The 25,159-nt window shown below is 39.4% G+C and overlaps 3 protein-coding genes across 5 annotated transcripts; all 3 read left to right on the top strand.

Annotated features, from left to right (window-relative positions):
• Positions 1-990: 990 nt before the first annotated feature.
• LOC139658060 (GTPase IMAP family member 7-like) lies at positions 991-4,601 on the top strand. The gene is made up of 2 exons (XM_071536085.1): positions 991-1,084; positions 2,145-4,601. The coding sequence occupies exons 1-2, from the start codon at positions 1,063-1,065 to the stop codon at positions 3,107-3,109; spliced, it is 987 nt and encodes a 328-aa protein (XP_071392186.1). The 5' UTR covers positions 991-1,062; the 3' UTR covers positions 3,110-4,601.
• On the top strand, positions 1,001-6,965 carry LOC139658061 (GTPase IMAP family member 9-like). Its single transcript, XM_071536086.1, has 2 exons — positions 1,001-1,084; positions 4,974-6,965. The coding sequence occupies exons 1-2, from the start codon at positions 1,063-1,065 to the stop codon at positions 5,732-5,734; spliced, it is 783 nt and encodes a 260-aa protein (XP_071392187.1). The 5' UTR covers positions 1,001-1,062; the 3' UTR covers positions 5,735-6,965.
• A 1,093-nt stretch (positions 6,966-8,058) lies between these two features.
• LOC139658062 (galactocerebrosidase) lies at positions 8,059-24,867 on the top strand. 3 transcript variants are annotated; one of them, XM_071536087.1, is made up of 17 exons: positions 8,059-8,233; positions 8,337-8,405; positions 8,500-8,563; positions 9,733-9,846; positions 10,816-10,955; positions 11,593-11,631; positions 12,820-12,950; positions 13,492-13,647; positions 13,898-14,022; positions 15,601-15,728; positions 16,364-16,453; positions 16,540-16,629; positions 16,807-16,951; positions 17,772-17,952; positions 21,181-21,344; positions 21,512-21,588; positions 24,387-24,867. In XM_071536087.1, the coding sequence occupies exons 1-17, from the start codon at positions 8,093-8,095 to the stop codon at positions 24,528-24,530; spliced, it is 1,998 nt and encodes a 665-aa protein (XP_071392188.1). In that variant the 5' UTR covers positions 8,059-8,092; the 3' UTR covers positions 24,531-24,867. The 3 variants fall into 3 exon arrangements, with proteins under 3 accessions (XP_071392188.1, XP_071392189.1, XP_071392190.1); XM_071536088.1 differs by lacking the exon at positions 12,820-12,950 and adding an exon at positions 11,860-11,987 and having other exon boundaries at positions 24,387-24,866; XM_071536089.1 differs by lacking the exons at positions 21,512-21,588; positions 24,387-24,867 and adding an exon at positions 19,455-19,488 and having other exon boundaries at positions 21,181-21,316.
• Positions 24,868-25,159: the final 292 nt, after the last annotated feature.

The following is a 25,159-nucleotide window of genomic DNA, read 5'->3' as shown; positions in this document are numbered from 1 at the left end:
CTAACGCTTTAGCATACAGTAAGTAATCGTAGGCTATTAGCATTATCCAAAGTCTTAAGATACACCTTTTCATAGTCGAAAGTTGGTATTGTTTTTTATTCTATGGCCTGTAGATTCAAATCTTTACAATTCAACATTACAAATCAACAGTGTAAAAACTTTAGCCGTCTAGCTAACTTTAGCCAGCTCCTGTGTAAACAAAAGGTAAACAAAAAGTTACGCTCAAAGTCTCGCGGGTAGAGAGATCTTCTGCCGTTGAAAGTTCACGCTTTTTTATCAAATTATAAATATTATCGCATGATAGAGCTATTTATGATGATTTTGGTGTAGTTGTTTAAGGTCTTTCTTGGCTGCATTGTGAGAAAAGGTATGTTGTAGCCTTGTAAGGCGAGAGGTTGAGTGAATGCAGAAGTAGCTGTTTATCTCAGCTGTTTAGAGTGTGTTGGGCCTCAGGTTGTCAGTATACCATGATCCAGGACAGAGCAGTTTTATTCTGCTTACTGTTGTCTCGGCTGTTGTCTCACCAGGTATTGAATTTGAGAGGCCACTGGAGAAGCAGTTATTGATGCACAGAAGGAACAGGAAAGAGGACAAAGCACACATCTGTACCATAGTGATGGGGCATAGCCTAGTCTTTGATTTTACCAACAATACTTTGACATTTCACCTGAAAGTTCTTTTCTCAGCTCTCAAAATGTGGACCTTTGGCAATACAGTTTGGGGTATTATTTTAAGGTTGGCTTTAGAGCAAGATATTCATCTACGAAATGGGATGGTTTGAGTGAGTTTGAGGCGATTCCCTGATATTATCACTGTATGATAATTATCACGTTAATGATCACGCCTGTGATATTGAACATTGCACATGCAGGGAACATGTGCAAGGGTTTTAAAAACTTCCTTGTGGTGGGAAATTCCAGTCCTGCGGCGGCGGGAAGGGAACGCCCAATGCAGAGATAAGAATTCTTAAGTTGTGAAGAGGAATTCATTAGTCATTTTCAAAAGAGACATCGCCAGGCACACAACAGTGGGATCCCTTAACGCTTAGTGCGGCTGTTCAACATGAGTGTTGTAACCTATAAAGGTAAGACTGAGTTACATTGTAATTACAATGTAATTATTCACTGTCATTTTGATAGACGGGGACATAATTTTCCACCCACGACTTTCCAGTTGCTATGCTTCACCTCACTAACTCCTCTCTCAAAATACTTACTGTCAATACACATATAAGCCAAAGACTGTGCTGGTTTTATGTCACATGTTTTCTGTATTTTGTCTTATATGTGGTCTTTGAGAAAATGAGTTATATAGTTGAACCAGACAACTGTGCTGAATGAATTCTGTTTTAGTTTATCCCGCACGAAAATGATTGTTGAATGAATTTCATTGAAGTCAAGTCTGTAGCATGCAAGAAAAGGCTTTATCAACACATTGTACACTAATTGCTGTGAGATAATGAATTAAGGGGTAAAATATTACATGAACCTCAACATAACAAGATAAATGCAAAAAGGTATATTTAAGGTATTTACAGTGACATTCTCTTGTATTCATCTTTCCCCACAAATTGTTGAATTAAAAAAAGAAAAAACGCTACAGCTAGTGTTGAAAAGTGATGATGATTTATTAATATTTTGGAAATAAACCCTTGAATGCAGCACATGGAAGACATTTTCTCAATGAAATCCCCATCCTTTTAATTATGCTACAGGTACATGTATTTAATTATGGTGTGAGCAGCATTTTTAAGATTGCAATGACAAAGTGCTTCACAGAAACAAGGAAATAAAACACAGATAATATCAGATAAAGGCAGAAAGTAAAAAGTAAAAGACAAGGAAACAGTAGAATAAAGCAGAAACAATACAACTGAAATATACAGGTACATATTTATTTATATATATTGTTATTTCATATATATATATGTAATTATTAACCTCTGGTCATTGTAACCTTGCTACTGCCTGGAATGAAAAAATGCACTCTGACATGCACTCATCAAAATCTTATCTCTCCCTATCTAAAATACAATGAAGCTTGTGCATTTCTTCAGCTGAGATTCCAGTCTGGAGTGTGCAAGCAGTATTCATTTTTATGACATCCACGCACTGTATGACAAAAGGTATATTTTTATCTGACAGGGTTTGGACGTTTAACAGAATCCTCTGAGCGGAGGATTGTTCTAGTTGGGAAGACCGGAGTAGGGAAGAGTGCAGCAGGAAACACCATCTTGGGGAGAGAAGCTTTTGAGTCTGAACTGTCTCCGACTTCCCAGACATCTGAATGCAAGAAAGCCAAGGGAGAGGTCGGAGGACGAAAGGTTGCCGTTATCGATACTCCGGGGCTGTTTGACACAAATTTTACCCAAGAAGAAGTGGTGAAGAGGATCAAGACGTGCATCTCTCTGTCTGCTCCTGGTCCTCATGTCTTCGTGGTGGTTCTTCAGCTGGGCCGGTTCACGCAGGAGGAGAAAGACACAGTGAAGATGATTCAAACCACTTTCGGCGAAGAGTCGGCGAAACACTCAATGGTGTTGTTCACTCATGGAGACAAACTGAAGACAAAAACAATTAAAGAATTTGTTTCACAGAGTGAAGACCTGGAAGACATCATTCAGACATGCCATGGGCGATATCACGTCTTCAACAACGAAGTGAAGGACCACTCACAGACCAATCAGCTCCTTGACAAAATTGACAAGATGGTTATGGTTAATAAGGGGCACTACACCAACGAGATGTTCGCAAAAGCAGAAGAAGCCATAGAAAAGGAGAAAGCAAGACTCCTGAAAGAGTCTGAGGAACGGAGGCAAAAGGAAATGGAAGAACTGAGGGTGAAATTTGTCGGAAAAACCCTTCACAGGGAAGAGAAAATTGTGCATCTCAGATATGAGTCTGAAGCCAGAGCTCAAGCTGAAAGATCAAATGACTTTGTCACAGCTCCGGTAATGATTATAGCAACAGCTTGTGGTGCTACCGTTGGAGGCTTGCTTGGAGCTGTAGCAGGCCCAGTTGGTTTGGTAGTAGGAGCAGCAGCCGGAGCAGCTGTTGGAGCTGCCATTGGCGCCTTATCAATTAAAATCTCAGATAAATGCAACGTGCAATAAGGAAATACAGTTGAATCCTGATGATTATGATTTATTTGATTTGTCATGCTACAGGTCTGCTTCATTAAGTAGCCTAATTTGCAACTGCTAAAATGTAAACTCTTACTATATACAGATGCTAATTTACATGAAACATGACACTGATAATCACGGTTTGGCGATATGTGTAGCAATTCAACTTGTATTATTTTACATCTTTAACAATTTCTTGGTTTGATAATGAATACTGATTGAATACTGAATACAATTATTTACTTAAAATATGTTTTATTATGATAGAATATTAATCTGTATTTGTGTACATGTAGCCTCTCGATAAATTATGTAAAACTGTCTTGGTGGATTTTGAACATTCCTCTTCTTGAACGCATGTCTCCTGCAAACTACAAGCCAAACTCCAAACAGCTGTGTTTTTTTTTTAAGGTTTTAGGAAACTTGTATCAACCCAACTGATATCTTTTATAAGTAAGAATATCTTTGAGAAATTCCAATTTGGTTCTTGAGCACTACATAGCACAGAGGCTGCTCGCATGACCAAAAACTTTCTTTTAGCAGCAGATGCGTGGGAATGTTTCATTTTAATTCTTTTAGATCTTATAGTTGCCTTCAATACTGTAGACTGTACCGTGTTATTAGATTGCCTGAGGAACTGGGTGGTCTGACGCAAAAATGTCTTCACTGGTTGAACTGCTATCTCTCCAACAGAGGGCTTTCAGTCAACAAAGGCAACTCATCATCAGCAGACATCACAGTGGAGTCCCGCAGGGTTCAATTCTGGGCCCCATCTTATTCTCAATTTCTATGCTTCAAATTGGACATAATAACTGCAAACATAACAAGAATTTCCATTGTTCAGAAATAGTCATGTTGAGCCCACCCAATTCCATCAAATCAATCCACCATGAATTAGATACTGTGTCTATCAATGTAAAGCTAGTAGCAAGAAACGTAGGTGTATTTTTTTATATAAATTTGAGCTTTGACACAAATCTTGTTTATTTCAACTGAGGAATATTTTAAATTTTTAGTGATCTGGAAAAAGTCAACCATGTTTTTATCTATTCTCACTTCATCTTCTCTCAGACTGCTGTAACTCTCTGTATTCCTACCTCAGTCTATCATCCCTCTCTCATCTCCAACTTGTACAAAATGCAGCAGCAGTTAGGGCTCTTACTGGAATAAAAAGACAAGATCACATCACAGCGATTTTTTACTATCATGGCTCCTAGACTTTGGATCTACCTGCCTAAGGGGGTCAGGCTGCAAACTCTGTATCATCTTTTAAACCACATATTTTTATGGACTTGCTTTCATGTGATGATCTTTTATTAATTGTTTTTGACCTCCCATGGTTCTTGCCTTGCTTTTATAGTTTCTACCCTACTTTTACTGCCTTTGCTGTCAATCATATGTTCTTTCTTCTCCTTTGTAAAGCACCTTGTAACTGTTTTGAACAGTACTATGTAAATAAAGTTGATGATGCTGATGCTGATTATTGTTATTATTATTATATGTCTAGGATAGTGTGAGTGTGTGACCGAGATAGGACTAGTGAAGAAGAAAGTGCATTAAGAAGAAGAAACACTAGCATGAAAGTAGAAATGGAGGGTGGGAAAGTGTAAAGAAAGTTGCTGGAGTGGGTTGCCATCACTAAAATAGTTTCACAGTCTGCAAGTAGTGGGCTATTACTGTGAAGGCCTTTCTATCTGGATTCTTAAGTAACAATGTTGAGATGTCAGGCAACTTGCACTGTAATGTATGCTACTATACTTTTACTAACCTACAAACCTCTCTATGTGTTGAGGTTCAGCAGTAGCAGCGCAAAAATCTTAAAAAAAGATTGTGGCATGTTTTATCTTTACAGGGTCTAAGAAGACTGATGCACTCCGAATAATTTTGGTTGGGAAGACCGGAGTAGGGAAGAGTGCAGCAGGAAACACCATCTTGGGGAGAGAAGCTTTTGAGTCTGAACTGTCTCCGACTTCCCAGACATCTGAATGCAAGAAAGCCAAGGGAGAGGTCGGAGGACGAAAGGTTGCCGTTATCGATACTCCGGGGCTGTTTGACACAAATTTGACCCAAGAAGAAGTGGTGAAGAGGATCAAGACGTGCATCTCTCTGTCTGCTCCTGGTCCTCATGCCTTCCTGGTGGTTCTTCAGCTGGGCCGGCTCACGCAGGAGGAGAAAGAAACAGTGAAGATGATTCAAACCATTTTTGGTGAAGAGTCGGCAAAACACACAATGGTGTTGTTCACTCATGGAGACAAACTGAAGAGGAAAACAATTGAAGAATTTGTTTCAAAGAGTGAAGACCTGAAAGACATCCTTCAGACATGCCATGGGCGATATCACGTCTTCAACAACGAACTGAAGGACCACTCACAGACCAATCAGCTCCTTGACAAAATTGACAAGATGGTTATGGATAATGGCGGGGGGCACTACACCACAAAGATGTTCAAAAAAGCAAAAAGCGCTAGAAAAAAAGAACAGCGAAAGCTTTTAAAGGAGCTGAAGGCAGAAGAGCGACAAAGGATGGAGGAGCTGAAGGCTGAAGTTGAAAGAGAAATGACGTTTTTACCAAGACGGTCAATTAAGCATAAGTCTAAATGTCTCCTACAATAAAAAATGGTGGTATTTCTTCATTTCGTGTTGTCATTGGAGTCAGTGTTTCTTTTAGAGTTTCCATGTTTTTTACTTTAACAAATACTTAAGAGAATGTATCGGATGGGTAAAACATTAGGTACTTGCATGCGTTAGTCTCAAGGTGGAAACCTATTAGTCTGTGTTAGTCAATAGAAGTTGTCCTTTCTCACTAGTATTAGAACTGTCAATTGCATGGGTGAATGGTGCCAGTAAACAAGCACTTGAAGCTCTTTTGAATGCGGTAGAAGCAGTTAAACCTTGCATATAGATCTGGGTGTGCTTTTGGTGGGGCATCTTAGGGCTGAGTTCATCTTTAGCCATTGACTAATGATGGATGATACTGGGATGCTTTTGTTGAACCTAGACCAGGATTTCTATGCATTGAATCTGATGTAATTGCATATACATTTATACATCCATTCATGTCTGTATGTCTGTGTTTATGCGAGGGTTTACCTCATTGGCTTCATAGTAGATGTGTAATTTCTCACTCAGGGTTACATTGCTTGTGGATTTGTGTGCAGGCATGTTGGTATCTGTGCACCTTGTGTGTTAATGTTTCAATGTGTGTATGAGTCATGTGGATTATTATGCATGTACTATATGGATTGTATACATTGGTATACTGATAGCAGCTCTATGGAATATTTTAGTTTATGTTGACTGTTGCAACAAAAGAACGTATTAGATTAACTTGAAGATGTGTAACTGCGGTGGGGGTGGCTGTATTTTTATGCTGCCATCCTTTTTCTTTTATTTTTCTAATTCAACCTCTAACCTACCCCATAAAGAGAAAACAGATTTGGTCACGAAAAATGGGTAATGTTATTCATGTACAAAATGTAATTATGTTGTTATGATGACTTGAAATAAGCTCTGTGTACGCGATAGTGTGATGGAAAATTTGTGATATTAGAGCACTTTTAACAACTCTGTCACGGTTAATTTAGATTTGAGATGTCATAATCTGATGGATCAAAAATTGATTTAGCCAGGCGAAATGAAACAGTGATTTCCAAGTGTTACAAGGTTGCTGGATATTCTGTGGGCTGTGAATAACAAAATAAAAACAAGCTATTTAAACTTAATCAGACTCCAATTTATATGCCAAACCAACAGATTACTAAACTTGATAGAAGGCACATACTCACACACATGCCTGTTGTTTTCAACCAAGATTCGAGATTTAACCTTAATGTTCAATTGTATTTGTCCATTCAGTTAAAAATAGAAACGTCTTCAAACAGCTCAGTTAACAGCAAACCGAAGAACAAGACCATCAAACACTAAAACGTTCCAACTATGTGCAATAAAAACCTATGAGTGCATTTGTCTGAATATATTAAATGTCACAGTTATCATTTACTGAGCAAGAGACAGCATAGATAACAGCACTGTGGGCATATTGTATGTATGGATGCTTTCTACCCTGCTCAGTATTTCTGTAGTATGGGATGTTTATGGGAGATTTATGGAGTAATCTACACACAATTATGTAAAAGCAGACGCCACCATGGAGATACAGTGCCTGATGCTGTTCAGATTGGAAGCAGGTAAACTTTATTTTAGTAGACAACACTGACATCCTGTGACTGTTTCCTTTATTGCACCTCATGTACGTTGGTCCACAGCAACTACTATGTTCCACAGAGTTCATCTTTTGATTGGCCTGCTTTTATGATAGTAATAGATGATTGCATAGTTCCATAGAATCGCCCAAAATATAATAATAATAATAAAAGAAAAAAAATCCACAGCATATGATTCAGCAGGCAAGTGACTTATTTTAAAATATTTGTTTATTTTGAAAATACTTTATTTTATTTGAAATATCAATTTTTATTTTATTTGAAAATATATTTATTTTGTTCAAACATATTTGTTTATTTTTATTGTTTTTTTATTGTTTTATTTTAATATGATTTATTTTATTTTATTTGATATTATTATTCATACAAACACTTATATTAATAATATAATGATAACTAAATAATAATATTAATAAAATTGAACACAAAAAGTTAAAAAAAAAAAAAAAAACACAGCATATGATTCAGCAGGCAAGTTCATTTATTTGAAAATATCTTTTGAAAATAGTCATTTTTATTTTATTAGAAAATTAATTTTGTTCAAAAATATTTGTTTATTTTATTTGAATTTGTTTTTTTTTTAATGTATTTATTTTACTTTATTTAACTTGATTTTATTTTTATTTGAAGAGCTGTTCATTTTGAAAATATTTGTTGACTTATTTTGAGGCCACGTGATCGCGCAGCTGTCACGTGACATAAAGGAAGCATGATCACAGACGCGTCCCAGTCATTCTAGTTTAACAGGATGATCCCCAGACTGGCTGCGGTTCTCGCTTTATTTCTGTTTATATCTTTAGATTTCTGCTCATGTCAGAGCTACGTCCTGGACGACAAAGTGGGATTAGGGCGAGTTTTTGACGGGATTGGAGGTTTGAGCGGTGGAGGGGTGAGTTTAGTCTGGTCATCTACTTCCTGGTTCGATACTGTCCACAGTTGGTTGAATATCTGTATTATCATTATCATGTTTATCTTTCTCCTGGTCCATTTAGGCAACGTCTCGTTTACTGGTCAACTATGCCGAACCATACCGCAGCCAGATATTAGACTACCTCTTCAAGGTATGACCATATGACCCAATGCATGGCCAAATCATTCATACACTTCAGTCTAATACTTGGAAAACTCACTGTTATGCCTTTTTGAAATCTCCAGCCTAACTTCGGAGCCTCTTTGCACATACTGAAGGTGGAAATCGGAGGGGACGCTCAAACGACTGGTGAGATTTGTGCAATAGTCTAAGCAGAAATGAGTTAGAGTCATGTGATACAGTCATGTAGTGATGAGGTCAGTCACTGCACTTAGCTACAGTGTAGGCAGTAATAAGTCTATGGTCAGAATTAATCAAATTCTAGCATTGGGTGCCTTTACAGAAAAGGATCCCAGTAGTTTTCTACTATTGTGGAGTACAAGATAACCCTAACCCTAAGTAATAGGATACAGCGAGGAAAGAAAGAAAACTAGAATATAAGAATGCAAAACAATCAGTAGAAACAGTAAAAGTAAAATGAATGGAACAATAAAAGCAATGAAATAGAATGTAAATGATTGTGTGGTGTTATGTAATGTATGCTGATAATTTCTGCTGTTTCCTGGTATGGGAAAGAGTATGGTACAGTACAGTAGTGCAGTGCAGACCTCTAACAGACTACCATAGTAGTACAGTATAAGGTTCGACCAATATGGGTTTTTGAAGGCTGCAACTGATAATAATATTTTTTGGGCTGAAGCTGCTAATAGACAATATTCAATATCTTAATTTTGAAAATTTTCATGCCAAAAAAATCCAAGTATTCAGTGTTTCCCCCAGAATATTATTCTTATCAGGGTGGAAACAGCATTTAGACTGTCATGGGACACTAAAACTCTCCACTGAAACCCAAACTAATGAAATTCTTTAATAATTAATAAAAAGGCCAGTATTGGCCAAATATACAGTATGAGCTAGGGCTGAACAATTTAGAAAAAATATCTAATTGTGATTATTTTGACTGATATTGAGGGAATGATAATTTTTACATCATTATTCTCATTTTCATTGAAAAGCGTATTAAAATGATTATGGTGTGATTTTTGCGGGGATCTGTACCAAACAAAGATGTTTTCTTAAGTCTGTAGAATATGATGTGTAGGCCAGGACATCTCTGCAGCACCACAATATTTAATTTAAAATGCTATTTTGACACATTTCACCTTTAACAAATATTGCGCCTCCTGTCATTTGAAAATTGCAGTAGGCCATATTGCGATTTTGATAAAATTTCGATTAGTTGTTCAGCCCTAGTATGAGCAGTTTTTTTTTTTACATTAGGGTCATGGTGGGCACCCTGGATAAATTAAATGCTAAAAATATGTTGCTTTCATGTTATGCGATCATTGTTTTTCTAGATGGAACGGAGCCGTCTCACATGCACTACGAGAATGATGAGAACTACTTCCGGGGCTACGAGTGGTGGCTTATGAGGGAGGCTAAGAAGAGGAACCCAAATATCACACTAATAGGTGAGAGAGCATATTGCCATTCTTGCTAATGCTGCACACTGTAGTGAAGTCGGACCATCAGGCGCTAAACACATGATAAGTCAAAAGGAAATAAAGACCACATGAGAATGTAATAGCGAGACGGACATAATTTCTTTTGAAAAATGAAAAGAAGAGGAAACCTATGTGTTGTGAAAGAGGATTGGTTTAATGTTCTGCATTTGATTTTGCAAAGTATTGTTTTTTGAGTTCAACCGTCTCTTTTAGTCAGATTAAAAGTTTATGATATATCAGAAAGGCTCCTTAAAGAACATGAACTAATGTTTTAATACATAAAGAGTGTGTCTAAAAGTCACAGAGATGAGCTTAAAAATCCCTGGCATGACAAGCTTAATGCAAAACAAGCCTCATGCAACCTCAGTATATCAAAGGAATGCTAAAATGACCAGTGGTAGAGCGTGTTTGTTCATTAAAGGTGCTGTGTGTATAATTTTAATATCAATAAATCATTAGCACATTCATTTTGAGACATTTACGTAAACAATTCAGACTTTTGCTGAGAGGATTGTCAGCCTCTACCGGCCTCTACATTGTATTTTACATTGTGTGCCACTGGGTCGGATTTGGCGGGGAATCTGCCGGATCGCTTTACGGCACAAAACAGGAAGAGGGCGCTGTTCTGAACTAAAGCTTTCAGAGTTTCTGGCACTGGCAGATGGAAGAAGGAGTTAAAGACCGATGGAAAAATTCGCTCCCAACCTGTTTATCCCCTTCAGTAAAGACAAAGGCATCTTGGAAATGTGGTCTCCATTTTGAGAAACACTAGTACTAACAATACCACCAGTGCGAGATAGAGGCTACCAATTGTCTCCACCATGGTCTCATTTGTTTTCGGTAATTATACCAAGGTAGCACTTAATTTGACAATGATATATTGCTGTTTAAAATGCTACTCAAGGCACCTTTAACTGTTTGTGTGTGTGCGTGCAGGTTTGCCATGGGCCTTTCCTGGTTGGGTAGGCCATGGGAAGAACTGGCCCTATGACTTCCCCGATATCACTGCATCCTATGTGGTGACCTGGATCCTTGGCGCGAAGCAGTACCACAATCTGGATATTGATTATGTTGGGGTGTGTACGTGTGTACTTTGCTTCTCATCCCTGTTCAGGCTCCTTGTTGTGCCTAGTAGAGCTATAGAAGAGCCCTTATTGACCTTATACACATGGCAGCCATTTTGAATACTCGGGATGCAAAACTCTACCTGGAAGAGCAAGCCCATCCCATTATGTCCTGTACAGTTGTGTACCAAGATGCATACAAGCAATTGTCATTGACAAACGTATTTGAAACAAATGGAGCTCAAGAATCCAGAGGGATATGTTTACATTGTAATATATTTAGTTCATTATCGCAAGCTACCAGAGTCTAGCCTTGGTAGTTAGTAGCTTATTAACTAGCTAGTAAGCTAATTCCCAGCCAAATTCAAAAAGTAATTGTGGTTGTTTAGTCAAGAGAGCTAGCTAGTTTGGTAACAAGTTTATGTGTATTTTGTCCTCACTTATGTTTTTAAGTAATGCTACTTTTATAATCTTCCAGGTAGAGTTTCCTACCCCAAGTTTTCAAAATGGCCGCCGTGTGAATAAGGTCCATTATATAAGATCTGCCCAAGGTCTCAACGGTGGACACTTTTCATAGCATCAGCTAGCATCTAGCAAAGCTAGATAAAGGAATCTACTATGTAACTGAAATACAATTTCATCTGTTTAGATTTGGAATGAGCGGAAATTTGACAGCAAGTACATCAAGGTAATCCTAACCTCTTTACCTTTCAATGCTCTTTTAATGATGTAATCGAAATGTTTTACTACAGTATGAATAAGCATGATCCTAAATGGGAATTATAGTGGAAAAAAACAGCCACCAACATTTGGTTTTGTCCCACATGAGAGATATACAGTAGGTGTGACTTGCAGCGGTCAAGAACCTTTTTAAATATAGCTGGGTTCCTCTGAGAGCATATCCTTTGTCGCCAAGGTGCTCCGGGACACGCTGGATAAAGTCGGCCTAACTGATCTTGGCATCATCGCGGCGGACGGCGATTGGAGCGTCGCCAATACTATGAACGTTGACCCCTACCTTAACGATGCTGTTGAGGTGGTTGGGTAAGTAGAGTTGGCTCAAAGTCACACCCAGAGGTGGCACAGACAAACTCTTGAAACTTGCACCGCATAATCACTCCTTCGCCCCAATGGCAATCACAACGTCGGTATAACTTTCTTTTGAGTTCACTGGATGGGATTTTGGTGCCTGACAACTGATTTACAAAACATGTGATGCATATGGTGAAATGCTCACTGGTTTTGGGTGTGTCTTTTTATTTTCATACCCTTTCATGAGGTAGGCATGTGTTCAAGCCTCAACTGGGCACTAAAGAAATCGTTCTTTCTTCTTACAAGACATATTTGGCGTGCTGGGTCAAGTACAGCTGAATGTTTGTGGCTGTTTTTCTCTTGCTCTCTTGAGTCAAAAGTGATAGTTCAGTTATAAAGTAACATGATACACTGCAGTTGTGCATGCTGCTGTGTTTTATGCCCATGTGCATGCCACAGTATTTTCCACTGAAGCATAACATCGTCACTAATAAGCATAGGTCACTGACTTTGATGTATGAAGTTGATGGACATATACAGTATATTGCTGCGGTCATTTAAAAAAACACATTGATTTGAAATTTAAATTGATATATTTCTTGACCCTTAGGTCAAGAAAAGTTGAAGCCCTTGAAAAATGCAAAAATCCCATTGTACAATTTCAGTAAATACATGGGTGTCAATCTGAAAATAAGTATTGTTTTTTCATTCCTGAAAGACATTCTTTTTGCAGATACAAAATTTTTACCCGATCGTAGCAAATACTCTATAGCCTAGCCTAGTTGCCAATCATTTTCTTCCTCTCATCTCCGTCTCCCTGTGTCACTGTGCCTGGGTTCACCAGCTCCTGCGCTACACTCTGGACAAGAGTGGCTTGGAGAGGGTCAGGATCATAGCCAGTGATAACCTGTGGGAGCCCATTACCCTGTTTGTGCTGCTAGACCAAGAGCTCAGCAAAGCTGTAGACGTGATAGGGTAGGATCCTTTTCTGTGCCCATGAATGACGCTTGTATGCATGGCCTCTTGTCTCCGCTTCGGAGACCGTAACATCTCTCAGCCTTGAGAATCTTAACCTGACTTAACCTGATGCGATTGCATGTGATGTCACGTGTGATTGTATGGAAATGCAAAACCTGTAGTCTTCTGTAAAAGATTTGAGCACGCAATCTATCCCTGTAAGAAATTATTTCTACTAATATTTGTAATATGCATGTGATAACAAGTGAATTTCTAGTGTGTGTGTGTGTGTGTGTGTGTGTATGTAAGTGCAGTCATGTATGGTTTTCATGCAGAGCTTCCTATTCTATGGCCGTGTGCACACATGAAGAGATCCTGCATTAGACAAATGTGACACCCACTCCAACAAATGATTGCAGACATCCATTTAAACTTGCTGTAGGAAGTTACTCAATTCTCAGCTATCTTAAACTTGACTTGTTTCTAAAATGGTAGCTTTTTTTAAAATGAAACCCTTAAATGTGTGTGTGATAGTTGATATCCATGTGTGACCTGGCAGGGCCCACTACCCCGGCACCATCACGGTGATGGAGGCCCTGAAGACCCAGAAGAAGCTGTGGTCGTCGGAGGACTACAGCACCTTCAATGACGAGGAGGGAGGAGGCTGCTGGGCTCGCATCCTCAACCAGAACTACGTCAACGGACGCATGACTTCGTAAGTAGACTATCACAGATTATTACTTCAACTGTATTGTAGGAGATTGTATTGTAAGAATAGATGAGGGCTACAATTTGGAATAATCCCTCCATAATCACGCACTTGTATATTTTACATCTTTGGATCATGAAGAAGAGATTGTACTCCTGCATTGCCTTTTCTGTGTTTTCCTTGGGTATTGAAGAGATGTAGACAGCAAAGTCTATATAGTCAGGTGTGTGGCTGAGGCTTGTGATTCTTATTCCAGCACCATATCCTGGAACCTGGTTGCCAGCTACTATGAGAAACTGCCATTTGGACGAGACGGGTTGATGACGGCCGAGGAGCCCTGGAGTGGCAACTATGTAGTGGAGTCTCCCATCTGGATCACAGGTCTGGATAGCATCCTGCATTTTAAGAGGAATATTTCGTAATTATGACATTTGGTATCCCTGTGCATCTAGATAGTACAGGCACACCTAAAGGGGAGAGTAGACAATGCAAACCACAAATTTGGACTAATGTGTCTAATGCTGTGAGATGTCGGAAGTTGCAAATTCCGACTTCCAACTAGGAAAAATTTATAATATAATGCTCCTCAAGCTGGAAACTTGGGAAAGATTTCTCAACCCCCAAGGTTTCTGATGTCAAAATAGCAGCATACATTGTAAACACTAGACAGTGCTACTTTTAAGATGTTTTTCATATTTTTTAATCCTCATAGTACACTTTTTATTTCATGACCCTAAATGCAAATAAAAACACCAATGTGGTAAATGGTTAAACCTATAAATTTGAAATGTAAAGTTGCACTTACAATTTAGCGTGTTCGCATAGAGAACGGTCTGTGCTAACACGCTAGCTAACGTTGACAGATATCTTTGATGCAACATTAGCTGTTGCAAATGTATTTATCATGTTTATAATTCTCATAGTACACGTGTTCTTCAGCATTGTATGACCCCAAATCTATCAAAAACATCAATGTGGTAAATGGTTAAACCTATAAATTTGAAATGTAAAGTTGCATTTACAATTGCTAACGCTCTATGCTAACACGCTAGCTAACATTGCCAAATATCTTTGACGTGACATTAGCTGTTGCATGGGGAACAGTAGTTCCTATTTTAAATTGGACAAAGAAAATCTTGCGGGTGTCCGTGTTTCTCCCCTGGTTTTCCCGAGCTGGACCACTGGAACACACAGAGGTTGTAATTACAACCTCCCAACTGGGAATTTCTGACTTTGAATGGAATGTTAAGTGAGGACACAGCAAAGTTATGCAAATGAGGTTATGTGGCTTTCCCCTTAGAATAACCGGAAATTACACCCACATCATTTTTAGATGTACTTTTACATCAATTGTGAAATTAACTAGGTTTTTTCTTATAGAGATATTTTAGGTTTAAATGATTATTTATTACTCCATTGAGCCTTTCCAAAAAGCACTTGTACCACTGTTTTGCTGAGTTTTTACAATGGAGACTAAAAATCTGAAAACTCATATTAAGTTCTTCTACAGTATCTATCATCAACTGTATGTTGTGAAACAACTTGAAAGCTGTTTGGAAGGCACTACATGTAATTATTCAGACTTTTTAGCCCCATTAATGTGTACTAGCATCACTAACACTAATGCTAACATTTCCTCATCCAATGTCTCAACAGCTTCTGTGTAGTCCCATGGTGCTAAATGTGGTTTACCATGTTCTGTTTGGTGTATGGTGACAGCCGACTTACGTAATACTAGCTAGAGCGTGTCGTCAAACTATGATCATGTAGGGCCTAAGCATTTTCAGCTCTCTGCCATTGGACAAAAAGAACAAATCTATCAAAGTCTCAGCTTTGATAGCTAGCTGGCAGCAGGCTAATGTAGCAAAGCAACTGATGTTAATGAACAAGCGAGTTAAGAAATGGTTTATGGAGGAAATATTGGTGGTAAAATGTTGTATTATATTGTCTTCTTCCCAGCCCACACCACTCAGTTCACCCAGCCAGGATGGACCTACCTACAGACTGTAGGACATCTAGCACAAGGTGGAAGTTACGTTGCCCTGACTGACGGCAAAGGAAACCTCACTGTTGTTATAGAAACCATGGCAAGTTTTTTTTTTTTTTTTTAATTCTTATAAGGTTTGATTTTCCTGGCACTGTAATTAGACATTTATATTTTCCAGTTCCTTAAACAATTTGCCTCATGAATTGCTTTAGTGTGTAGCTATATTTCCCAAGGAGACAGTTTAAAACAACAGAACTACGTATCTTTTCAGTGAAAGTTTTAGTGTGTAAGATAAGCTTGGCTTTCTGGTATTTAGCTGTTCTGGAGACAGCTCATTGATCAAGAAGGTGTTCCAAATGGCTCTCACAAGGAAAAAAACCCAAGTTTCCCAGTAGTTGCAATTTACTCATATAAATCTGTGGGTTTGTAGGAAAATACAATTGATCGCAGTTATTTAGTAGCACTCTGTAGAAATTGGCTCTTAGAGGTGTTCCTTGCCCCTATGAAACCAGGAACAAAACACAACACAAAACACAGACACCTCCTGTATATCTGGCTCTTCTTTTGCTGTTATTATATAGGCTGTATAAATCCAGTAAGATGTATCACAGAAGTAATGCCTTCTCATTTGAAAAGTAATATCTACCCATTTATTAACCTAAAGAGACTAATGTTGCATTAAAACACTAAAACAGCACGTGAGATACATGATCTTTTTTTCCTTCTCCTTTGCAGACTCACGATCATTCAGTTTGCATTAGGCCTCCACTCCCAGCCTACAATGTCACCTCCCAGAATGCAACCTTCCAGCTGAAGGGATCCTTTGTAAGTTCCTCTGCGATCTTCCATCAAACTGTGGAAAGGTAACGATTGATACTTTTATCTGATTCAAGGGTATTCGTTGCTCCTAGGCCTCCATCAAGGCACTCCAAGTATGGCGGTCGAAGTTTGACTTCAAGACGAAAAAGCCTTCCTTCTTCGAGAAACTCACTCCCCTGAAGGTAAGAGACGAGATGTGACAGCTTGACACGCCACTAGGGTTTGGAAGTTGTTTGAGAGCGAGATTCAAGTTCTTTCCTCCATGGAAAGTTCACATTGAGCCACAAAGCTTATAACAAAACTTATAAACTATACAAGTTACGTTTTGATGTCTTTGTACATGTTTATGACGGTTGCAGCTTCTGGATGGCTCGTTCACCTTGAGTCTGGCTGAAGACGAGGTTTATACATTAACCACCATTACAACAGGCCAGAAAGGGAGACACCCCGACCCACCTCCCTCTGCTCGCTTCCCCCGCATCTACAAGGACGACTTTAATGTTCGTAAGTACAGCACATACAAGACAGAACTTCACCTATTCACAGGGTTTCCATTGGTCATAGAATTCCAGTGTATTCAAGACAGGAAAATTCGGGAAATGCTCAAAGTTCTCTGTAGAAGTTGGGGAATATCAGGGAATTTGACAAACTAGTGCAGTGCCCGTTCGCGCCGCTGCTGCACAGAGCGCTGTTCACTCGTTTATTCAAAGTTTATTAATATTGAACATGTTGCGTGTCCAAATTGCACCAAATCCGACACTGCACTTCCTTGGGTCCCCAGTAATACGCCCGCCAAGTGCGAAGTCGATTGGACGAACGGTTCTCGAGATATGCGACGGACACACAGACAGACAGACAGAGATTCCTTGCTTTATAGTATGATGGGTCACTTTACAGGAATATAGCAGAATGTATTTTCCAACTTGTTTCATTGCCTTAGAAGTTTTTCAGCCCAATTGGAGTGGAAACCAGCGTGTTCACCCCTTTAGAAAAACAACATTAATAAACCAAGAATGAAGAACATTTTGTAGGTCATGGTAGCGCTCCGACTTAGTTACTGAACGTCCTAGATAAGTCATGGAATTCTACATCAGGGCCACAGTGTTGAATGTGCATTTAGATGTGTTGCATCCTGAAGAATGATGTTGAGGAATCAACTGTGAACCTTCGCAAATCTCCAAGCAGTTTTTGTAGCGTATCTATATTTCTCCATCGGCTTTTGCCTTACCATTGTCTGTAGATACAAAAAGATGAAGAAAACAGGCCTTTATTGTCCCATTCCCGCCTCTTTCTCCCACCCTCTCTATCCCAACCTCCATTATAGCCAACCCTCCCTTCACCGAGGCTCCGGACTTTGCCGACCAGACGGGGGTGTTCGAGTACTACATCAACCTGACCGACACCGGGCCTCACGTCTTCACCTTGCGCCAGGTTCTCACCCAGAGGCCCGTCACATGGGCGACGGACGCCGACCAGACCATCAGTGTCATAGGCGACTACCAATGGTGAGGCGATGGCAGCTGCACAATTCCAACACCTTAACGTAATCAATAATCTTCAAACCAACCAAGATCTTTTGGGATACATGTGGTATTATGTGCTTGAGAAATCGGTAAGTCCTCGGCCTAAAATCTCATCAAATTTGCTGTTATCATTTTGGTCTGTTATGACTGATATTCTTCAACAGTTTAAACTTCAAATAACATTCTCAAGTGACGGCCACTGCTTGACAATAGGTGTCTGGAACACAGCTGTGTACATTTTGATAACCCAGCCTCAGTGTTTGCTGTCAAGCTGCACTGAAACCTAACCGGTTTCTATCCTAACCGGAATCTTTTCGCAGTACATTTAAAGAAATGATCCACAAGATTTTCAAAATAAATGTCCGCTTTGCTAGCACTGATTAATATAACACAATGGTGATTCAACCTATAGCCAGTTCATGACAGTTTTTACATTTGCCGTTCAAAACAGTCAGTGTCTGGTAGGGCTTTTCCGGGAAAAATCCTCAGGCGTAAAGGAAGTGATGCCTTTTACGTTTCGGCTTTCTGGGAAAAATGGCATCACCACTCCTCGGAAGGGAACCTTTTTTCTTTCTCTGATGATTTATTAGATCTGCGATATATTACATTTCTAGCTCTTCCAGTTCATTTTCCCACTCTATGAAAGAGGGCTACTGTCAAATAGCAGGTAGCTTATATTTGTTGAGTATAGTTAACTGCACTGAAATTCTGAATATGCCTATTGTGTCTTAACGATGGAGCAGTGATCAGCCTATTTACTTGCACATTTATTGGCAGTTATATTTTTCATATTCCTCATATTTAGGCATATTTTTCATAATAGCTTGTTCTTTTTGAGAGACAAGCATATATGTTAGTAATCCATTTTGTATGTACATCCCATGAAATTTACATTTCGACTCTAAAGTAATCCATTTTTTCCCATACTTGCCACTTCTACAATCTATTTAACATGTCGTAATTGTCGGCTTCTACTATTTTTATTGCATATTTCCATATTTCATATGTGTGCTTACATGCTATTTCTTTTTCCCTGCTGAATCATATTAGTTTTGCTGCAGCAACAATGTAATTTCCCCACAGGTATCAATAGTGTCTTGTCTTAAATACACTGCTCTGGATCTGTTTGTGTTGCATGTGAGCACTGGATTGGAAAATCCTAGGATGACAGATCGAGTTGATAATCACCTATGTGAGACCGGTTAGTCAGGATTGACTTTTTTTTGTTTTAAGTGAGCTATCGCAACGACACCCCGACTATGTTGAACTGGTTTCATGAGACAGACCCCAAGGCTCATTTCCCCCCGTCAGAAGAAGCCATTTGCTGCCATTCATTCTTGTACAGTATGAAAAACAACTTGCACAGAGCGAGAGAATCCAGCACAGTAAACATGAAGCCTTCATTTGGTTTTGTCAAAGTTTCTATTGTGTATGAGTTGAATGTTTTCATATCAGTGCATGTTTTACATTACTCTCTGCTTCAGGCCCGGTGCCAGGATGAAGTGACTGAGGGGGCAGGTAAAAATGGCGAGGGGGCAAATCTTTTTACATAGTAAAACAGTAGGTTATCATCCTGCTATGCCTATTTCTGCATTTTTTTCATCCTGCGGGTGGCAGTATAGTGGCGTTTTGATTAGATGCGAACAATTCCCTACCTTACCTTTTCCATGTGTTTGTGCATCATGGCCATAATATGAAATAGGAATATTTGGGGCAGACTGCCAGGTCACCACCTAAAATTGGTCTGGTGGTAGGTTTAATGAAATTCATTGATTTAACCATGCAATAGCCTCTGAAAGGCTAAATAACAACAACACAAGAAAGACTACTGTTTCAAAATCGAATAATACATTTATTTCACAGCAGTGGTGAAGCCAGTATTAAACCTGAGTGTCCTCACACAGTTTAGGGAATCGGAGCACTCGGAACGTAGGTCTACGCAAAATAATAGAATTTATGAACGATTAGATGACTGCTAAAATCAACAAAATAATAGCCAGCAGCGTCAGGGTCATTAAGTAAAAAAAAAAAAAGATGATCAGATCGTTTTGTCTGTCTTTCTGCTCATGCCATGCAGCTCTCTCTCTCTCCCGCTCTCTCTCTCTCTCATTGACCGAAACTTCACTTTCCTGTCGTTTCCATTCTGTGGATTGCTACAATGGAAAAAATAGAATTAGGGCCGAAGGTTCTATTTACAACCACGAAAAACAGGCTGAACCGAAGTGATGTGTTCTGTCTATCTCTCCTCCGCACCATTCAGTACTGGGGACAGTGCCGCGTGGCCCTATGCAAATAACCTAAACGTATCTCTCTGACATGCCAAACCAGCAGAAAAATAAACCAGCTAAATTCTGTCTTGCCTTTCCTCAGTAGAGTTGCAGCCTCCTTGTTTGGTTGTTGAACTTCCTGAGTAAGCGATCCTTCCAGTCTTCTTCCCAAAATCGTTTTGTAAGATCCCCTTCAAACCTAAACTGGGGGGGGGGGCAGAAAATACAACTGAGGCTTGTGGCGCCCGGCCCGCTCTGCTTACTGTCTGTCACACCCACAGGAAGAAATGGAAATCTCCAGGAAATAATCCCTCAAAAACACATGCACCTTACAAACTTTATTGTCACATTCATTCTTATTTGGGTCATCTTTGTTACCCGGGACAGACATTTTAATTTTAAGCCAGGTTTGACACCGTAAAGTAGTGGTTTGCAAAGTGGGGTCCAGGGACCCCCAGGGGTCCTTGAGGGAATTCCAGTGGGTCCCCCAGCAAAATAAGGAACTGAATTTCACTATAACTAAAATAATCCCAATTATAAAAATGTACAAGAATAACAATTCTATTCATAGGATTCAGTACTGAATCTACAACAAGAATTTTTCCATGTGTCCTTGTCATTTATATATTTGAGAACCCCTATTTGCATTTAAAAACCAATGAAAAAAACTGTGAAAAACAAGTAAATGTTAAAAAATTGAATTACATGTAGCATGCATTGCAAAATGATTGGGGGAAATGTAAACTAGATGTAGACATAAGTAAATGGGCTGTAACTCTAAATGGCACTGGTGTTCTTCTTTAGATTTTACTCTGTCTATGGAAAATATATATCCCTTTTGAATCATTTTGAATTTTTAACCTCTAACCCTGGCTGTGCTCACGCCACACTCTACCCGCCGAGTTATACGCGACCCCATCTGATTTCTCTTCATATGTTCCAGGGAGAACCTGACCGTGACGTGCGACGTCTTCATGGAGAGCGTTAAGACCGGCGGGGTTTTCCTCGCGGCCCGAGTGGATAAAGGAGGCCAGTCGGTCCGCAGCGCCACGGGAGTCTTCTTCTGGGTGTTCGCCGACGGCACCTACAAAGTCACCAATGACCTTGGTCAGTAAGCCCTCTAATCGCCCCCTGCTTCATTAAGCTTTGTACCTTTTTGCGTAGTACATATTTAAAGTAAACGGGGGGGAAAATGGTAATCTCTCATTGTCATTGTCTCATTATCAGCAATTGGTGTACTGTTGATTTATTTCGTGCTCTTCTTTCCTCAATAGCTGGTCAGACTGTGCTTGCAGAGGGGCAGTCTGGTACCCGAGCGTATGGTTGGCACACCTTAACACTCACAGTAAAAGTAAGTACAGATTTCCTCTAACTTTATTTTAAACGGAGCTAGATATACACTCCATGGCCACTTTATTAGTTACACCTAGCCAGTACCAAGTAGCACCCCGCTTTTTTGAATTCTTTGAGGCCTGGATCCAACAAGGTGCTGGAAACATTCCACAAGGATCTGTGGTCTGTGTTGACAGGACCTACAGAGTTTTTGGCGGCACATTCATGCTACAAACATCTTGCTCCACCTTGGGTTGAGATGTGGACTGAACCTAAGTCAGTCATGTTTCTGAACCGTCTTTATCCTGGCAAGGCAAGGCAGCTTTATTTGTATAGCACTTTTCATACACTGAGGCAATTCCAAGTGCTTTACAGAGTAATAAAACATTTACAATTAAAAAGTGCAAAAGTACATGCAAGAGATCCACGAGATAAAAGACTTAAAAAGTAAACTAGTGCAGTTCAAATCCAGTGAAATAGAAAGATAAAAGAGGAAAAGATAAAACAAAAGAAAAGACAGTGCAAGAGGATTAGAAAAGTGCATTAAAATCACATTTAAAAGAAAATAAAAAAGATATAAATAAATAAATATTACAGTGCAGATGAGTGTTCCCCTAGATTTCTTAAAAAGCCCTGGCGAACAGAAACGTTTTAAAGGAATAGTTCACCCAAAAATGAAAATTCTGTGATCTACTCACCCTCATGCCAAATGAAACACAGGTGAAATTTGTTAGTCCATATAACACACAGGGAGGCTGCCAGCACAACTTGGTAGCAGCCTTCTCGAAAACAACTGAAGTCAATGGGGACCTGTTCTTTAGAGCTCCAAAACAAAAACAGCCAAACAATCACACTGTGAATAGAAAGACCTATACACCATTATTTGTTGCAAATCAATCAGCTGTAGTTAAGATTTGCACTAAATGATGGTGTAAATATACTGTAGGTCTTTTTGGAACTCTGAAGAACTGGTCCCCACTGACTTCAGTTGTTTTGGAGAAGGCTGCTATGGAGTTGTGCTGCAGCCTCCCTGTGTGTTATATGGACAAACTTCACCTGTGTTTCAACTGGCATGAGGGTGAGGAGATGATGACAGAATTTTCATTTTTGGGTGAACTATTCCTTTAAGCCCTGATTTAAAAGATTGTAAAGTGGAGGCAGACCTCAGATTTTCTGGAAGTTTGTTCCAGGCATGAGGAGCATAAAAACTAAAAGCTGCTTCTCCATACTTTGTTCTGACCCTGGAACAGTAAGCAGACCAGCACCTGAAGACCTAAGGGGTCTGGCGGGTTCATAACACTGAAGGAGATCAGAAATTTATTTTGGTCCTAAACAATTAAGTGCTTTATAAACATGCAACAGAATTGCTAGAAGTTTCCATTTGGCAACGGCTAGACTGGACCTTAGGTTCGCTGTGGTTTTCAAATGATTCTCCATTGGTACCAATGAGCCCAATGTGAGCCAAGAAAACATTCCCCAGCATTACACCACCAGCAGCAGCCTGTAGTGTTGACATCATGCAGGATTCATGCATTATACCATACATGATTCATGTACCGAGCTGGTATTAGCTTGAACCAGTTTTACCATTCTCCTCAGACCTCTCTCATCCACAAGGTGTTCTTACTGGAGTTGTTTTTTTTTTCTTTATAGCACCATTTCTCTGTAAATTCTAGATACTGTAGTGTGGAGAATCCCAGAAGGTTGGCTGTTTGTGTGATCCATCTTACCACATTCAAAGAGGCTTAAATCATGCATCTTGGCTATCCTCTTACTATCGACCATAATGACCATAATGATGGATGCTTATTCCTGTAGTCTTTCAAAATAAAAGTTGTAGAGAATTGAGAAGCTTTGAACGGCTGTAACTTCTTCTAACTTCTTGGCCATTTCGTTTTGTGAAAGGAAATCACATCGCAAGGGAAACGAGGAAGCCTGGAAATCTGATTGGCTGTTGACAGCTGATGACTGTGAAAAGTTCAGCTGTGGCCAACGTTTCTCGGCCTGTTGAGCGTCCACACATTGGCCGAGTTTCCCCCGGTCGCTCAGCTCTGTAAGAGATGAATGAACTTCCAGTGACTTGTTGATCATGTTGCTCGCAGTATAGGCTTAATCCATGATACAGGGTTCCTACGTAGGTCTGGCAAGTCTGGAAAAGTATTAAAAATGTATTTGATCATTTCCAGGTCTTGAATAGTTTGGGAATTTGAAAAACAATGTCTGGAAAAGGATGGAAAATGTTGCGGTTCAGGTCCGATACACACATAATTCTAGCTTTTATGTTGTTGTAGAGCCACTTTGAGTCCACAGTTTTTGTTGACGTGAAGAATAATGTTCAGATAGAGGGACGCTCTTATTACCCAGCCGCTGTCAGCATGCATTATATCAAATACCCACCAAAATCAAATCCAGTCAAGAACATAGGGTCTGGGAAAAATATGGAATTTTAAAATGGAAACCGCGTAGGAACCCTGCCAATCATCTCACATATTCTGATATTTGTCTCTGTGAAGAACAATCTTCATCTATACAGTGATATGACCTAGTTAGCAGGGGCAAGATGTCTGTCTGCGTAAATCATATTGAACACCAGACAAAATCTTCAAAACAAATCAAGGTCTGGAAAAAGTATGGAATTTAATTGAAAATGTGTCGGAACCCCGATGATAGCTGAACCTCTCGACCCCATCTGGATGCTTGGACCAGCCCGTCTGGAAGAACGGGCTGGTTGTCTAAATGAGGGGGGTGTGCCTAATAAAGTGGACACTGAGTCTATGCAGTCAAACCATTCTCACTTTGATCATGTCTTTCCTCCAGGGCCAGTATGCCTCGGGGACGCTGAACGGATATCCGCTATGGAAGAATGCTGTGGTGCTGACGCCAAAGAACGGCTGGGCAGCCATAGGAACGCACTCATTCGAGCTGGCTCAGTTTGATAACTTCGCTGTGGAAGCGGAATGATTGACTCGACACCGTGATTGTGTTGCTGAAGCCATGCTGTGAATATGCCTTGATTAATTTATTGACTTGATTAATGCGTTGTTTAACCCTTTAATGTGATATCTTGTTTATATTTTTTGGTCCCAAAGAAATAATCGGGGTTTTAGAATTTGTTTGCGGGAAGGGGGAAGGGGGAAGGGGGAAGTTGAAGGTTTGTAAAGTTTTATAAAAGCATCTACGGCACATTTTTATTATTTTTTTGAGTCAGTAAAATCTTTTGCCTTGATATTGTAATGTACTGAACACTTTGAAATTTAGAGTCTGAGATGATCATGTCTTTTAGATTTTTTTTTTTTATTGTTGATTAAAAAAATATGTTCTTCAGTTATTTTGCAATAAAGTATTTTCAAAATGAAGTGTTTGCTTTGTTGTGCTTGGTTCACATCATGGTTGTAGTAGGGGCAAAAATTGACCTACCTTACTGGAATGAAAGGCTGGAAAAAAAGAGAAATAAGTAGGTAGTGTTGAAGTGGGTTTTTTTTTTTGGTTTTTTTTTTCTGTTCCATGGACTGTTCTACAGACTGCTCCATATATTTGGATACCAGCTAATACAGGGGTTCCCATACTTATTCATGTCAAGGATCCCTAAA

This window comes from Centroberyx affinis, unplaced genomic scaffold, assembly GCF_046629955.1.
Source record: "Centroberyx affinis isolate AG114_WGS23_722 - 3 ecotype Tasmania unplaced genomic scaffold, CSIRO-AGI_Caff_v1 ptg002824l_1, whole genome shotgun sequence".
Classification (NCBI taxonomy): Eukaryota; Metazoa; Chordata; class Actinopteri; order Beryciformes; family Berycidae; genus Centroberyx; species Centroberyx affinis.
Note: the sequence above shows the minus strand (reverse complement) of the source record. Positions and strands in the feature narration are given on the sequence as shown.